Raw genomic sequence first — 18,954 nt, forward strand, 5'->3', positions numbered from 1 at the left:
AACACACAAAATTGTATAAATCTTCAAATAATGTTTAACCCTCTTAATGTGATCAATTGTCGCAAATAGATGGGCTCAAACACAGGCTTTAGCTGACATAAATTTGAGGTTATCCAGGCTAAGACCCATAATGCTGTTGTGTTCCTACTTACACTAATTTATGTTTTTGTCTTTATTCTCCTCCCAAGTGTGAAAAACAACTTGGGTGCCTTCAGAAAACATCAGCTTTTAGCCTTGAAGAAACCAGTGCTTTGGCTTTTTGTGTTGGCCTATAATCAGCTTGTCTCCATGGAGAAGTAAGAGAGGAAAATGTGTAGTCCTCAGCTGCAGGCTTCTATAGACAAGCTGAAACATTTATTGCTTAATGAAAATGTTCATTACATTTAGTGTTCTTTTATTTACTTGTTCTCTCTTAAAGCTCATTACATTAAGCCAAGGGTCTTAATACAGACATGCACCTATGTAAAAATAACAGAAAATATATCATCTCTGTATATATTATGATCTGTATACTTTTGCACCCCAACTCCTAACCCTACCTCAGCAACCCAAGATTACAGCCAACTAATTTAAACGTGCTTTTGTCTAGCCTTTTTCTCTTTTTTCATTGTAATGCCTACATGTATTAATACTAAGAAAGAAGAGATGGAGACAAAAATCTGTTTACTTTAGTAACTTTATCACATAAATATCTAAAATGCTTTACTACAAAACATGCAATTTATATCATGAAAAGATTTATAGAAATACTGTTAAGAACAGAAATCGTTTTACCTACAGTTACCCTTTTCCTTTCTATTCCCTTCTCCTTAGTGTCCTTTCAGACGTTAATGACATGAAGTGAGGCAAATTTACTAATACAGGTCTTGGTTGCTTTCTCATGGTCATGTTTGGAGTATACACATGATGTGCCCTTTCAATTAACAGATCCTCCAGAATACCCGTCTGTTCTTTCTAGTTTCTCTGGTAAAGCAGAAAATCTGAGATTTTCCCTACATGTTCTGTCTTATAATTCTACCATTTTTGAAGCATGCCTTCTTGACCCGTCTCATACTCAGCCAGCCATTTTTTCATTTTGACCTCTGATTTTTCCAGTTCTATCAGCTGATCTGAATTTCTGTTTAAGGATTCTTCCATTTTTTCCAGCCTGTTGTTGTTTGAGTTTATATATTCCTCCAGTGTTTCATTTATTTTAGTCATCTCTGAGCACATTGTACTTATTTTTCCTCTAAATTACTCAAAGCCATGTCTTTCCCCAAAGCTGGAGCTTGAACACTTTTTGCTGACCAGCTGCAGGATTTTTCCTAGTCAGTGGTTTCTCTTCACTTTTTCTGTTGATTTTCTTTCAGGCTATCTTAGTTTCTTCTTTGCTAGCATCCAGGCAGTGTACTTACTAACCAGTAACTGAATTTGCTAAAAGTGACAGTTTTCCTGCCCCTTGTCTTTCCGTTTCTTTTTTCACACTTGCAGAGCGGAGGTTAGGCTGTTGATTGGTGTGCAACCATCTTGGAAAGCTCAAACTAATCCTTTTTTTTTGCCTAAAATAGTAACTGAGTTTACTTAAAGCCAAACTATCCATCTCCCTGTTTTATTTCCTGAACCTAAAAATGAGGGAGAAAGGATACTCCATACCTTGTACGCTCACAAACATCTCAGGTACTGTCTCGACAGAGGTAAATCTTTCACATCATTGGATCAGTTGTTCTTTTCTTATAAAGATAACAAGAAGAGACAACCTGTGTCAAAACAAACTATTTCCATATGGTTGTTGAAGGCTATTACCTTTTGTTATACTCACCTTAGCAAAACCATTCCAGGCAGGGTCAATGCCCACTCTACAAGGGCCCTGATCTCATCTATGTTTTTTGGAAAGGGTTGGATTCTATAAATATTGTAGAAGCAGATACTTGTTCCTCTATACTAACTTTTACAAAGCACTATAAACTTGATTCCTTCTCTAGGTCTAGAGAAAGCTTTGGTAAAACCCTTCTCCATGGGTTCCTTTACTCTTCTCCTTCTACCTCTCAGATGTAGTTGGTTAAGGTAATCTACCCATATAGCTAAAGTTAATGCAGCAGTGATCAATATGATGAACATAGTACAGTTGTGTAAGATGAACTTACCATTTCAGTAGCTGTTCAAAACTTTAATTTTAATCAAGTCAAACTACAGAATGACCCCCAAATGTGTGATCTAGTCTTTTGTAGTGCACAGTGCACTGTGATGACGTTCCAAATTTGGGAAAAAGACAATTTTGTTAAACACTTCTCAGCACTATTAAGCTTTAGTCTCTCGCTAGAGCATTAACAGCAACCAATGTAGGACACCATAGAATAATGTCAAGAAGCTAAAGCAGCTTTAAAAGTAGTAATACTCTTCATGTTGCACAAAAAGATGGATGCGTGGCATGGTGTAATGTCTAATAGTTTTTAAAGCCGTTCCAGTGGGATACATTGTGCTGCCACACACAGAGATGAGAAGCTAAGTGTTTTGCAGCTGTCAAAGCAAAATATTCCATGCTCTTGGTTTTCTGTAAGCTAGTAAAATATTGTGGCAGTTGAAGCATCATGTACAAATAATATGATTGGGTTTCTTTAATCATTAATTAGTAGTTTTGTGATTTTAACACAAATGTCAGAATTCACCATTTGAACTTTGCTTCACTTTCCTCTCTTCATGAGGTGAATTGTTCGACATCCATGTCTGAAACGCGTAAGAAGTTAGTTATGATTGGACAGCCAGTCATAATTAATTTGCTTGATCTATCTTTGTGGAGATGCTGTGACCAAAATGTTTGAAAAGGATGACTGAATATTATGTTGCATTGCATGTAACTGGAAAGTACCTTGATAATTATTAATTTGCAAAGGATGTTGCATGTTTTGAATAGTTCAGAATTTCATATTGGTTCTCATGTGTCAAGCAATGCTAGGTATATCCTCAAACTGTGTTCCTTATTTTCAGTGCATAACATCACAGACGGTGTCATTCTAGTTTTATAAGCAGAGACTAACTCTTTCAGGGTACTGAAAGCCATCGATCCTTGGCAGGGGTGCCTTCTGTGCGGAGTCTTCATGTCCTCCCTGTGGTCGCGTGGGTTTCCTCCAGGTGCTCCGGTTTCCTCCCACATCCCAAAGACATGCTTTAGGTGGATTGGACACTCTAAATTGGCCCTAGGTGTGAGTGTGTGCGTGTGTGTGCCTTCTGTGGAAGGTTGGGTGCCAGGCTGGCAACTCGACACCGTAAAAACTCCACTGCCAATCATGAGCGGACAGGTGATCCGCTGTGGTGACCCCTAGCCGGGAAAAGACGAAAGAAGAAGAAGATACTGCAGGAAGAGTGAGGGAAATGTTTGCATTAGGGCCTATATTGTTTTATTAGCAAAGAATACTAGGTATGACAATTCAAATACTTTGCAGAAATGTACTAATTCTGTCAGTTAATGGTATTGTTCTTTAATGAAGTCACTATTTTACGGCAAATAGTGGACTTTATTTTAACAGACTGTCAGTTAAATCAAAGTTTTTTTTTCCCTTTCTTTCAACAGAATTCCCTCAGTTTAAAGAGAACTGCAATGGCAAAGTCTGCTGTGTATTGATTCCACCACCTCCACCACTATTTCCACCTCCAGCATTGTGGAACTTTGTGAGTATGCTCTGCAAAGGTGCTAATGTAATTGCCCTAGAATGTGTGAAATGATTGTAAAGTTGTCCGATTCTAGCAAAATGCTAATTCATCCGCACAGTCATTGACTGTTTCTTAGTAAATGTAGTTATTGACATACTTTATTGCATGGGTAATTATTCAGGTCTGATGCTTCACCTCTGCCTCTCCAGGACATGAAGGACATTAAGTTGCTGTTAAGATACTGTAAGGTCTGTAGTAAAGATTGTAACACCATTCTGTACTATAACTTTCTCTTTCCATACTGTGTCTTGTATGCTGAGTTTTGTCAAGCTTAAAATGAGAAATTTGAGAAATGTGGACTTATGGAAGCATTTGAGCTGTTAGTATAAATGATCATGTTGCATTAACAGTGGAAAAAGGGGAGACAGTAGTCATAAAGGACTTGAAGATTTAATAGCACTTATATTTAATAGCATACAAAACAAGAAGATGGCTGGAAAGAGGGGCAATTAACTATAACAACAGTGCTATACACAATCTGAGAATGACAGTTTCATATGTCCAAGAGGTTAATGATTTATATTCAAGAATTTTTCCTTTTTTTATATGTATACTCTTCAGCACTGAAAGGCTTCCTTATACCTTGCCAAGCTTAGATTGGATGACATACTGGTGCCATCTGGTCAAATTCAGGTGGGCAAAGTTCAACTCACCACTTTCTACAGGAAATTAGAGCCATTGTGGTTTCAAAGTGTATGTCAACAGTGATTCCTTTTCTTTGGGAGATTTCTTTTTTTATGTTTGTGCGACCATGGAGTTGATGATATATGTTAGTGTGGAGGGAATGTGGTGAGCTTTCTCCTGATTTGAGGGTGTTAATCCCTGCAAAAATACTTTATTTATTTTTCAGGAAAAGGTTGCTTTGCTTTCTTTCAGATGCACTCTCATCCAGATGTAACTGAATGAGTCATAGTAGAAGCATACTGAAAAGCATCCTTCTGTTCATAAAATGTTCTTCACTGCTCATCAAAAGCACCAGATGTAACCATTTATAATAGGATACTAAGATGCTACTTAAAAAGCTTTTAAATTTCAATATGTATTGCAGTGGAAAATAAAATAGTTTTTGTAATTAAGAAATGTATTTACTGCACTGTATCATGGAAAACCAACGTTATATTGGACGGTGCAGTGGTGCAGCTGTAACATTGTCGCCTCACAGCAAGAGGTTCTTTAGTTTGATTCTTGGCTGGGGTGCCTTCTGTGTGGAGTCTGCATGTCCTCCCTGTGTTCCTGTGGGTTTCCTCCGGGTGCTCTGGTTTCCTCCCACGTTAAACATGTTTGGAGTATTTCTTCCCGGGCCTCCGCTGAAAATTGGCTTCGTTCCAAGTTGGACTTAAATAAATAAAAATAAAATAAATAAATATGATAATTGCCGTTGTGTGAATATAGTTTGGCATTCAGTATATGGGGAAATTGGATTTACATTGGTTACTGAAAGTAATATGATGGACTGGAATAATGTTCCCCGTACACTATATACGTTAACTGCTATTATGTGAAGACATTTTGGCAGTCATTATACAGAATTCATGCTACTGTTGGGGTGAAGATATACTTCTGTTATGTACAATCAGCTAATGGAGAACAGTCACACTGACCAACCCTAATAAAAAGTAGCACATACATTCAGAGAACTAAAATTTATCACAGAAGACAAATAAGTACAGCTTTGTGTTTGCGCAAAAACAACTTTACAAAGTAGTAGTGTTGTGCCTAGTGTATTAGCTCAGCTGTGCTAATTACAGTATGCTAATATTACCTTCTCTATTACTGTGAAAAGAGAAATGTAAAATCATATTAAAACAGCTGCAGGAAAATTGTTCATATCCCTTTGTGCCCCCATTGTACAAAAGATGGTGAGAATGCAAAGTATCAGCTTTGGCCCTTCATGGTTCCTACATAGTTGCATATTGACTTTGATGGCAATGAACAGTATAACTTAGTAATACTGTGGAAACAATATACAAAACATTTACACCATATCAGTAGTGGAGCACCTGTACTAAATATTTTACACTAATATTATGTGTTTGCCGTAGTATTGAGACATCCATATAGAAGAGACTGCTGCTGCTGTTAGATCAAACATATTCTTCTCTTATAAACAAGCAAAAAGCAAACAAAAAAAAACAGATGTGTACAGCAGCCACACTGAAATACATTAAAAGAATGACTTAGATATATGTGGCAAAATGAAATAAATCACATAAGACAAAAGACCTTATTTTTTAAATAAAATAACTAAATCTTGTTTTATATAGTCTTCAGTACTGATAGACACCCCTCTCTCTCTCTCTCTCTCTCTCTCTCTCTCTCTCTCTCTCTCTCTCTCTCATAAAATATGATTCAGTGCTCATTAAATAGCACCATGTGTGATTGTTCACAACAGAATGCTGTTGTAATTTTTTCCAAACTGCAATTTCTTGTATCAGAAAATTAAGTCCACTGTTGAGTGGGAATTACTGCACTATATTGGGTAATACCAATATAATACAATGTAATGTGGTAACCACTGTCATGCGAATACAGACTGGTAATTAATATGTGGGGAATTTAGATTTACATTGGTTACTAAAAATAATGTGATGGACTAAAACAGGCCTCACCCACTCCATTATTTGCCTTCTTTGTCTTTGTTGCCTAATAAGATTAGAAATGTGCGCAGCAAATAGTAAGATGTCGCACTAATCCTAGTAAGCTAATAATTATTATGTTGTTACTGAGTTAATGCACATTGTATCTGTATTTGTGTTTATTTATTCATTTTTATTAATTTTAGTTGTTTAAATGCAATGTGTGACTGTTGGACTTTGTTATTGTTTGATGTAATGGAAGAATAATGTACAGTATAACAAAAGGAGTAAATTAGTATCTGTCCTGTAATTTGTCTTAATGTCCTAATGGCATACAAAACATTAGCACTCCGTCCTGGGGATTCAATAACCTCCGTGTAGGGTTAGCACAAAGCCTACATGGAGTTTATGTATTTGCACGGTGAGCTGCAGCACTATTTACATATGCATGCCACACACACTGTTTAAATGTAAATAAGAGCAGTTTGAAACTGTAAAAGAGCACAAACACCTGCAGACATGTACACCTGTTTACCTATGGGCATACTAGGTCTGCGGTATTGTGCAAAATGCCACAATGATTACCAGGGTTATTTATAAAGCAATGTATATAGTTCTAGCACATTACATAGGTTCATAGGTCCATACTAGGCTATCTGCCCTAGGGCATTTACAAGCCTAGCCAAAGTGTGTTTGGCTTTTGCCACCCCTTGGAATGAGTTTACTGTGCCCTTTTTAAGGTTGTGTTTACTGTGCCTCTGTCTAGTAGTGACACAGAAGTGATCCCCGGGGTAAACCTACGATCTCCCATCCACTCGTCAAGATTTTTCTTGAAGAGAGTCAGTGAGGGGCTCTGCCTAACATGGACTGGGATTCTATTCCAGAGTGAAGGGAGCCTCTGGGTTATGAATCTGTCCCTCCAGCATGTCCTATATATTTCTGTGCTGAGGTTCAAGTCACTCGACCTCGTAGCTCTAAGGGATTTGGATTTTCTGAGGTGGAGCATGTCCATTAATTCCGGGTTGGACATGGCGTTGTACGTCAGGCATAGATCGCCTCTGAGTAGGCGGTATGCAACTGAGTAGAGCTGGAGTTCTTTAGCCAAGCAGCATATGGCATCTGTTTGAGTCCCTTGATCCTCTTAGTGAGGTACTTTTGGGGTCTTTCTAGTTGCTGCAGGTTTTAGGTAAGGTACATCCCAAATGGGGCATTGTACTCAATTATGGGCCTGATGAGGGATGAGTAAAGGGGCACAATGACCTCCCCTGATCTAGATGTGAATCCTTTCATGATAAGGTGGGCTATATAGAAGGTCTTTCTAACCACTTTGGCAATGTGGTTGTCAAAGGAGAGGTTACTATCAACTAGGGTCCCCAGGTCCCTAATTACTTCTTCTGTACTTAATGGATTACCTCCTATGTGGTAATTTGTGGGCACTTTGTTTTTGCCAAAGGGTATAACTATACACTTTTTGGCGTTTAGTTTAAGGCCATGACTCTGGCACCAGTTTTCCATCTCTATGAACCCTTTTGGAAGAAGCTTGTGTCAGCTGGAGAGTCAGTTATGGCGCCCAGTTTGCAGTCATCTGTGAACTTGGTCAGCCACAGTCCTCCCGTGTTAGCCTGTACCTCAGAAAAATATATTCCGAATAAGAGAGGTCCCAGGACTGAGGCCTGTGGGACGCAACTTGTAACTGGTTTAGAGTCTGACATGGCTCCAGCAATTCTGACCATGTGGGTTCTGTCCTTGAGCCAGTTTGCAACCCATCTTATGACATAGGGGTTTATATTTAGGCTGGAAAGTTTGTCTACGATGCCCGAGTGGGGTATTGTGTCAAAGGCTTTTGCGAGGTCTAGGTAGGCTGTGTGGACCACCTTACCCTCATCAATGGCCTTGATGACTGTTTCAAAGAAATCTACCAGGTTCAGGAGGCAGGATCTGCCCTTGACAAAGCCGAATTGGGTAGGATCCAGTGTCTGCAGGTCCCCAATGTCTTTGTTTATGAGCTCCATAATGATCCTCTCCATAGCTTTGCAGACCAGGCTAGTCAGGCTTATGGGGCAGTAGTTTCCAGGGTCCGTAGAGGCGCCTCCTTTGTGGAGTGGGACCACTGTTGCTGTACGCCATTCTTTGGGTACATATCCTGTAGTAAGGCTAAGATTGAATAGCAGCTTTATGTGAGGGTATAGCTCTTCTTGGAGTTCATGTAGCATGCAGCCCGGGACACCGTCCGGTCCCATTGATGCTATATATTTTGCTTTGGAGAGGGCGGCTCTCACCTGGGCATCTGAGATGTCAGGGAGGCAACACTCTGCTGGGATAGATATTTGTCCTTTTGGGGGGGAGGGGGGGGGAGTTTACACTGAGCCTGTCTGCCAGGATGTTGGCAATGTCTGACGGTTCAGTGTATTTTTTGTTAATATGGACTAACTCTGAGCATATCTGGGAGTTGCCACCCAGGTTTCTAACATAACTAAAGAAAGCCTTATGATTATCTTTTGTTGCTTGTGCAATTTTTCTCTCGAAAGTGCCCTTGGATGATTTTATGAGTGATCGTAGTTTTTTGCTAGTACTGATCAGAGATGCCTTCCCTTTTAGGGATTTTGCTCTATCATGTAGTAGCTTCCTCCTTCTGTTATATAGCTTATTTATGGCTGGGGTCCACCAGACAGGATGCCTGCCTTTGGGGGAATGGGTCTTGGTTTTATTTGGGATTGCATGATCCATGCATTCCTGAAGGTGTCCATAGAATGCGTTTATAAAGGATTCAGCAGATAGGGCCGTGGTTTCCACTGGCCTGGGGGCCTTGAAGGATTCCACTTTGGTTTTAAGAAGTGTGAAGTTAGCTTTTGAGAAGTTCTTCACTGTGGTCTTTTGTGCTGGGGGTGAGGGCAGGATGTGGATTTCTAGTGAGATTAATTTATGGTCCGATCTTACCAATGAGGGGTATACTTCTGGTATGGAACATTGTGTCCCCATTTTGGTGATGATCAGATCTAGTATGTTTTCCCCTCTTGTGGTAGTGGTGACCAATTGTTCCATAGCATTTGAGTTTATGAATTCTAGGAACCTCTGGGCTAGGGTGTTGGGGCTTGAGTAATGCTCCCATTCTATGTTTGGATAGTTGAAGTCCCCCAATATGATGGTGTTTGGAGAGACCTTCATATTCTCCAGTGTCTTCAGGAAGGCCGAGTGGGGTTCCTGAGTTTGAGAGGGTGGTCTGTAGCATGCTACAAACTGGAAGGCAGTTTTGCCCATTGTTAGTTGCACATGGATGGTCTCCGATGCTTCGTGCAATGCCACTAACCTGGAGGTGTGGGTGTCCTTGATGAATATGGATACTCCCCCTCCTTTTGTGGTTCAGTCTGAGTTTTGGGGCCGAAAAGCATGATATGAGGTATAACCTGGTAGTGCTGGGGTGCTCTCAGGAGCCATGAACCAGGTTTCTGTCATTGCACAGACATCAATGTTCTCCATACTTTGGAGGGCTTCGAGAGCTTGCATTTTGAGGTTTAGACTTCTGGCTTTGAACAGCATTACCCTTAGTTTCTTTCTACTTGTGTTGTCTAAGGAGTTGGGTTTGTCTTTTGAGCCTTGCCTAAAAAGGCACTATGGGGGTGGCAAGAGCCTTTGCCAATATCCGAAAGCCCAGGGGTGACAGGTGCAAGCCGTCCCTTGCGAAGTAATGTGGCTTGTCGAGCGTGTCATCCCAGGCAGACAGATACTGGATCTCCTTTGAATGACACCAATACTTAAGCCATTTGTTGAAATTGATCATTTTGTCTTTATACTGAGGCATCATTCTTGGTGAGGGTAAGATGCTGCTCAAGGTCAGGGTCATACCGGCCTGGGCTACATGATCAGAGAGCTCCTCTATGTCTCTTTTCATGTAGTCCAGGGAGGTACGTCTTAGGTCATTCACACCAGCATGGACAATGACTGAGTCATATTTGTACTTGCTTTGGAGTGACCTGAGTGCTTGTGTTATGTGGCGGATTCTAGTGCCCGACAGGCAGCTCACTGTGACCTTTTCTTTGTTCAGCCTGGTGAGCGGGACGTCAGTGTGTCTGACTATAGAGTCACCTATTACAAGTGTATCAGGTATGTTGTTAAGCCTTAAGGGCTGTGGCTGTTTGGCACACTGACTTTGTGAGCTATGTGTTGCCTGTGTTTTGTTTTGGGGTAGCGGTCGCTTGGGTGTCTGCTTTGGAGGTCTCTGCTGTTTTGGCAGATTTTTCTTTAGAGCCTCCGAGTATGTTTTTGTGTGTTTATGTGTTTGGTCTGCAGTTGTGGTAGGACTGTGTGAGACTGGATTTGTGGTGTGTGTGGTTACCTTCCCCTCCTGGCTGGTTTCGCCAGTACTGAGTTGAGAGAGCTCAGCCTCCAGTTTGGCTATATGGTTGCATCTCTCACATATATTTGTACTTGTTGGCAGGAGGAGAGGGTTGTCTGTGTACATTAAGCAGTTGTAACATTGCCTCAAGATTCCCAGATTCACCAGCTGGACTGGAGAGGAAACCAGTAACTGACCTTTGGACATGCTAGAATAGTATAGGGAACTCCTTTGCAACTTTATCCCCTATTGGTCCTTTCTGATTCAGTTGCAAAGGCGTTCCCTATACTATTCTAGCATGTCCAAAGGTCAGTTACTGGTTTCCTCTAAAATAAATAAGCACTACATCCTCAAGGGGAGTATATGAGGATGTAGTGCTTATTTAGATTATTAGTGCTTAAATTATAGAAATTGCTTATATGAGCAAGTGCAGGGTTTTAGATTTAGAATAGAGTGTTTAATTTGAGAGTTAGAGCAGTTCCAAGGGAAAAAGTGAAGAGTAGACTTTGTGGAGCCGGGAATACTTTAAACCCGATTAACCAGCGCTGCCCAATGCTCTAAGCGATTTTTATACCAGGGAGAACAAAAGGATAGAAATTAGCCCAATATGGCCAATGAGCTACAAGTTGCTGGGCTGGGACCACTCGTACAGGGACAGGTAGGCTGCTCAGAGTTCCCTCTCTCACAGTGATCAAGGAAGCCACCTAACTATTCAAGTATGATATGGGCAACACAGGAATCTTAACCACAGTACTGGATTCAGCAAAGCCTGAAAACCGGACTAGACTAGTACAGAAAGGCGGGAAAGCAGGGAGATTTTTTTTGTATTTTTTCTTTTTTCACAGATAACAGAAATGCAGCAACTTAAATAACTCTAAATACACAGAGGAGGCTAGCGCACTTGAGTGTGTAGCCTACAACTATGTTACAGATATACAAGCAAAAACGACAAACAGTAACTTTTTAAAGTGCAACAATGAATTTTAAGTACAGTAAGCGATGCAGATATCAGTAGGGTTCCACAGAAGCACTGAATAACCACGTTTTCGGCAGAATTAGCGTTTCAGGGATACAACAAGAAAGAATCAATACTTAAACACTTCCAAAGTCTCTCTTTGTCTCTCGGCCACTTGTAGGACTCTGCAGGGCACCACGAGGAGCATGAAGTTGTATACAGTGCAGAGTATTGTGGAAACCTATGTCAGGCATACTGAATGAAAGTTCTGTAAATGATCAGTAAGGGTATATAGACTTCATTATAAATAAATAGTCAGGGAAAGTGTGTATATTGAAAACGGACACACAGATGAATTGGAATGAACACAGGCTTAGAGGACAGGTGGAACATGGTAATGTACAGCAGATGAGGGCATGTCACTGAAGACAGTTGTAGCATGAACAGTAATCACATATTAACATGGTATAGTACGAACTGCACAGTTATTATATATTATGTCACTGTCACACAAGATGATATTACAGTGGAGCTTATACTTTGTGATATAAGCATCCTGACTTGAACAATGGGCAGGGTATATATCAAGGTAGGTATATACAATAAGGATTAAATGCATATTGTGAAGCTATGCAAAATGAGTTGCCTGAATATGAATGTATTGTCAGCATAGGTCTCAAGCAAGTGGGCCACACAGTAACAGTTCCATGGACAACAGTAGATAGACACACGCACAGTCAGGGACAATATCAGAATAATACCTCCAGCAATCTCATATCTTCCGCATAACATATGAGATTGAGAGTAATCATAGATGGTTCTACAAGAACACACTTGTACAACTATTATGATTTGTCAGCAATTTCTGAGGGGGAGTCAAGCACACCTCCCTCAAAATGTAACATCTGCTGAAGGTGTTCAGAAGAACACCATTATGTCTGTATTAGAAATAATGATCAATCCTGACTAGTTGACAGATGTACATACCACTTTGTCTACTCTTAGGAGTGTGTTGTCCATATTATAATTATCTTGTGCATTTGCGTTCATAATGGAACTAATTCTCTCATGAGTTTCCTTCATCTACTGTGTTGCCATGGCTGTGACATCAATCTTTTGCGTGTATTGATACCGTGTGCATTATACCAACATGACACTTAGTTTTCAGTCCTCCACAAAGCTGGTTGGAGAAAGGATGTGTAAGTCAGTTTTGCTGTCTGATAGTTAAATAATGGACTGAAAAGGGCCTAACACAGAGCCCTGAGTTATGGACCTGGTCACTGGACTCTAGATAGAGGTGACTTCACACACTGCAACATATTTCTCGGTCACACGTGTTCCAGTTGTCTACCCACTTGGTGACATAGGTGTTTATGGCCACTTGTGACAGTTTCTCTGTAATACTTAACTGCTGATTTGTATCATATGCCTTGGCCAGGTCAAGTTACACAGTATGATAGTGTAGTCATCATGCATGCCCTTGGTAACCCTCTTGTAGACAGCAAATAGATGTAGCAGACATGATGTAGCCTGAACACATCAAACCTGGGTTTAGTATACAATCAGGATATTACCTGTGTCCTTTTAGAGAAGGTCCATGATAAGTCCTTGGCCTACCTCACAGATGAGGAGAGTCAGGATGGGTGTATAACTACATGCATCAGGTGTTGGTCCCACTGAGTCAGAAGGATGCATATTGCTGTATACCCTTCTGTGGAAACATAGGCTTGTTGATGTACAGTTCCAACTGTGTATGGTAGGTCAGGTTTTAAGTCTTGCTATAGGCAACCTGTGACATTGTCAGGACCCATTACTTCTTTGTTATTAGCCGTAGACACCGCACAGATGTGCTGCCATGCTGAGAATAAAATCTGAGCAATGTTTGCTTGTATAATTTGCCTGATGGCCAGTGGCGACAGGGTGGTGACATATGAGACAAACTGTCAGCTAGCAGACTGTCTTGTGTCCTTCGGGTGGGTATGTCTGTTGACTCCACATGCAGATCTGTGCTTAGTTGTGTATTCCACTTAACATTTCATACGTATTGGAACAAATGATTTGTGACAAGACCTCCATACAGCCTTGGTCATTCATGCATTCCATACACTGTTGCTATGACCAGAGTCATACAGCTGTACCAATGTGACATACTTGCATCACTTACACAACATATGCCTATATTTGTTTCATGGGCAAGCTGTGTTTTAGCAGCCTGATATCATATTGGGACACATTAGAGAGCACTCGCTTGCAGCTCATACAGAGCATTTCCTGACACAAATGCTAATAGTCACACAATGGTGCTGCTGACCACCTCAGTAATCCTTGAGTGTAGCAACAGAACTGTGCATACAATGAATTCCACAAGGTTGCATTTGCATCAAAACATGTGATATATGGGTTGTGCATATCACAGCATAACAACCATGTGTATGAGACAAGACTTATGTGACCATGTAATAAATATGAATTGATACTGATGTCAGTCACAGAACATTTAATGATGGTATGTAGACACATGCACACCAGTGCCATACTGCAAGTGTCACTGTCATGGTAGAATGTGAATTGTATAGCAGGATGGTCTGCTCCACTACAAAAATGCATGCCCACTGTTATGTGTACTGATGGTGTATCCTATCATGTCAAAAGTTATCAGAAGGCATATTACTACAGCTCGAATGTAGACCACATGCTGGTTTAATGAGAATTAAAATACATGAACGCACTTCTAGATACAGCATTTTCCTCATATTTAGTCAGACTTTATCATATACAGAGAGTATAACAAAATAAACTGACCTTTATATAATTTCAAGTACTTCCCTCTTCAAGACCACCACCAATAAAAATCTAATGTTACATTGCCAAATTGCACATAATAAAAAAAGAGAAATAATTATTTAAAATGTTAAAAAGTATTAAAAACAAGTGAGTTTAAAAAACAAATGACTTAAAAAACTAAATCTGTAATGCACACATTAGAATGTTCATCATATAAAAGACGCATGAATTATTTAAAAAAACATGTTTAAGAAAATGCATATATGAAACCAATTTAAAATGTTTTAAAACCATGATTTTTTTGTGCATAAACAATAAAGTACACTTCATATACCCTCTAGTGGTTTAGCTAAACTCAACACTAAAAAACACAAAACCAGCTTGTGGTTTACATTTGAGCAGTTTTCTTCTTCCACAGTACCTTGATTGTTTTTTTGTTCAGTGTTTATTTTGGGTACCAGTTCGAGTGTCAGTATTTAATATTACTACAGCTGTTATAGAAGGAACATGTACTGAAATGGCATCAATGGCCATAAATACATTAGCTGACATCACAGATTATAAGACCCTTTTGTAGTCATACTGTACAGCCACACCTCAATATAGCACATGTCAATGACAGCAACACTGACATGTCAACTATTCATAAGGTCATAGAACATTATTAGGGTAATGGCTAGTATCACATGAAATCCTAGCCATTAATATACCCTGTAAAAAATCTCTATTATCTATATTATGGAAGATAGCCTATTGTGCATATTTGTATACTTGCATTGCATCCTGCCACTGTCCAAATGAGACATGTGCACCACACAGTGACAGAATTAGCAATCACACATGCAATTGTCTTGAGATGGCTTCAGAAGTTTTATGGAAGGACTATATTTCATAATGTGTGTATGCATATTTGACATGAGGACATCCTCCACTCCTCTGCAGAAGAAAGTCATGTGGCCAGTGGAATAAGGAGGGTGGTGGATGCATGGGGCTACATGAAAAGTTTTACAGCTGGTAGTGCAATGAAGAAAGATTCCAAAGATCATAAAATGGCCATAATATACCATCAACTACACACACACACACACACACACACACACACACACACACACACACACACACACACACACACACACACACACACACACACTAATAGACTGGGCCTGATTTGAACATTATACCTGTGTTAGGTGTAGAATATGAATGCCATGCAATGTCACAATGCCACTGCCACTGCCAGTGTAGCAATAACATGTATGCCTGACAATAACACTGTCATGTTGCACTTTACTGAGTATGATAGCGTCATTGTATGCTGAGGAGAACATGTTGGGAGAAGTGTAGGACATGGATATGGAGTCACATCCCTGTGTAAAATTCTCAGAAGTGCTAGGTCTATGTACAGACATGCAAGTCATCTGCTGTCAGATTAGAATCCCTATATGTGTAGGTAAGCTAGTTTGTAAACATATGAATTAGTGTTACTACCACAGCACAGGTTTGTCTTGAATACTGTTCAAGTGCTTGTTATACAGAATGACATCATCACTGTATGCTACAGTGAGATGTTTGGAGTAAGGTTTGACATAACTGTGGACTCACGTAACATTCTAAAATTGTCACCATAGTGACTGTTGGCTACACACACAGTAGTGAGAACAGAACCCCTAACTACCTGTTTACACAGTACAGCACTTAACATAACAGCCACAGCACAAGTCTGGCTTTTATATTGTTCGACAACAATTTAAAGCTGATGACATCAGCAGTGTCTGGTGAGAAGAAGATGGTAATAGCAGTGTTTGACATGCTAGTGTAAAATGCTCTCTCAAACATCAGCCAAGTGCACCCACATACACACAGCCATATCAATTGACAACAGTGAGAATAGAACCCCTACCTACCTATTTACACAGTACAATGCTTAACACAAGCGCCATGGAACATGTCTGACATTTACAATGCTGCAGGACAATTCATAGTGCATGATATCACCACTGGATGTTTGACAGATGATGTTGCAAGGCCTACATTAAATGGAGTTGTAGGCATGTGCAACTTTCAAAATATTGGTACTCTATGGGATTGTGCTGATGACAAAAGGATACCCATTTATGCTCTTCTGACTAGACAGAGACACACACACACACCAGTTAACTATAGTGAGATTTGAACCCCTACCTAAGTACACCAACTGGAGAACTCGGTACTTAACACAAGCATTATGGCACAAGTCTGACTTTTATGATGCTGCAGGACAATTTATAGTGGAGGACATCAGCAATGGATTTTTGAGAGAAGATTTTGGGAAGCCTGAATGAAATGGATGTGTAGCCATGTACAACTGTCAAAATATTGGTATTCACACACATGCACACACACCACTGACTAAAGAATTCAGTACTTAATACAGGTGCCACGGCACAAGTCTGACTTTTATAATACTGTAGGACAATTTATAGTCAATGGTATCAGCACTGGATGTTTGAGAGATGTTGGGAGGTCTGAATTTAATGGATGTGTAGGCATGTACAACTGTCAAAATATTGGTACTCCATGGGATTATACTGATGACTACAGGGATATATAACTTGTTTTTTTTTACTAGACAGACACACACAAACACACACCAGTTGACTGCAGTGACATTAGAACCCCAACCCAAGTACACCGACTAGAGAACTCAATACTTAAAGCAAGCTCCATGAAAAAAGGCCGACTTTTACAATGCTGCAGGACAATTTATAGTGAATGACATCAGCAGTGGATGTTGGGAGGCCCATCTGAAATGGATGGCTAGCCATGTATAACTGTCAAGATATTAAAGATCTGCATGTTACCAGATTGATGAGTGTGCAAATTGTAGCATTTGCTTTCATGTTTCCAGTGTGCAGGTATACCTTAAAAAGATAGCTTTGCAAACTATATGCAAACAGCTGTACACATTACTACAAGTACTGGAATATCTGAATGTGTATTGCCAGTATAAATATGGACATGATATATAAGAAAGCATATTTTATTTATTTCTGTAGTGTAGTTGATGTGTTTGGGAACAGGTACTGAAAGACCAAGTTTCAAGTGCATGGGTGCAGGTAACACATGGCTACAGTGTAAATATATGTATTTCCTTAAAAAAATGCCTTCCCTTTGTGTGTGTTTTTACATGTACTTTCATAGGGTGAAGGCTAAATGGGCAGTAAACATAAGTACTACATGCTAATGAGCACTTTCCATAGCACAGTGCCGAGCAGCTGGTTTGAGTGATTGTTGGAAAACTGTTTGCTCATGTGAGATGCACATTTATACTGCTTTTCTGTTCACATGTAGTTAAGCAAAGAGAAAACACAAGCCTCTAGCCTAGTGATAATGTTATAACATTTTCTATTGATTTGCTTACACTTGCACATTCACGTTAAGTGGAGAGTCGCAGCAGTCAACAGTGTGGAAAGTACCAAGTGTAAGAAACACACCCACTGCTTAGCTGACCCTGTGGCAGCAGGTGTAAATGCATTGAGAGATTTCTTTTTTGAGCCTAGATGTTACAGGGTTCGACTACAGGTGTATATAATACTTTTGAATATGTATTTCTAATGCAATAACATAATTACTTATTCTGCTTTCACTGTGTGTTTCCTTAGTGCAGCGTGTTTAAGCAGCATTGTGCAGCATTAAGCTTAACATTGAAGAGAAGTTCACCTTTGCTTGGCATTGGTGCGCAATGCCAAACTCCACTCAAACACTGAGGACAAAATGTGAAGGGCTTCATTGTTTTTTTTTCACTTTTGTGTGTGGTTTCTGATTCTATTTTTTACGAGTTTAAAGGTCTTAAAATGAGGTAGATAGGCAAATGGTGAAATGGGGGTAAGCAGGGAAAATAACAAAGGGAAGGCAATATGGGAATGTGCAGGAGGGAGGTAGGAGCAAACCATAGCTATCCACTTTTTCCAAAAGTGTTAATTGAAAATATATACAGAATATTAGCTGAATTTGGACTGTCACCTCAACTAAGAGGGGCGACAACACAATCATGTTGTATAGCCAATTGGAACGAATCAGTGTGTCAAGAAGACACGTGTACAAAGTGGAGAGCTAGGTATGGGATGAAAATTTTTGCTGGGACGTGCCCATTTTGTTTTTAACTTCAGTAATAGAGGAATGGTAGGTAAGGGACGTAGGTATTTCTGGGTCAGGTATGTAGGGTAGGTGAGGAAGCAGATGCAAACAAACATGTCAAACATGACAAAACACAGGAATGGTGAAGGACATGACAGGTTGGGGGACACCATGATTGGGGATAGGGTGGGGACAACGAATGCCCATGCCCATCAAATATGGGGACAGTAAGAATGTAGTCCTCACCTGCTATCATCGCTATCCCCTTACTCTGCTGGCTGTTGGCATGCTTGATGTCTTCTCCTATGGACCATAGAAGAGAGTATCATCTCCATCCAGAGTAGGAATTCACCAGTGATGCTGTGACCCTAGCACCAAGCCTGGTATCTCCAGGCAGGTAATAGAATCCTCACCTGTGTCAGTACACCTGCAGGGTACCACAGCACCAGCTGATGGGGTAGTGCTGCCTGATGTGGACGGCCAAGGTAGTGCAGGGGCAGTAG

The 18,954-nt window shown here is 40.1% G+C and overlaps 1 protein-coding gene across 1 annotated transcript in view; it reads left to right on the forward strand.

Annotated features, from left to right (window-relative positions):
• Positions 1-18,954, forward strand: part of COLQ (collagen like tail subunit of asymmetric acetylcholinesterase) — a 3,098,435-nt gene that overhangs the window by 784,517 nt on the left and 2,294,964 nt on the right. Inside the window, exon 2 of the mRNA XM_044066844.1 lies at positions 3,548-3,645. Coding sequence (XP_043922779.1) covers positions 3,548-3,645 — 98 coding nt within the window. The remainder of the gene's footprint in view (positions 1-3,547; positions 3,646-18,954) is intronic.

This window comes from Protopterus annectens, chromosome 3.part1 (assembly GCF_019279795.1).
Source record: "Protopterus annectens isolate FY-2018-M chromosome 3.part1, PAN1.0, whole genome shotgun sequence".
Lineage (NCBI taxonomy): Eukaryota > Metazoa > Chordata > Ceratodontiformes > Protopteridae > Protopterus > Protopterus annectens.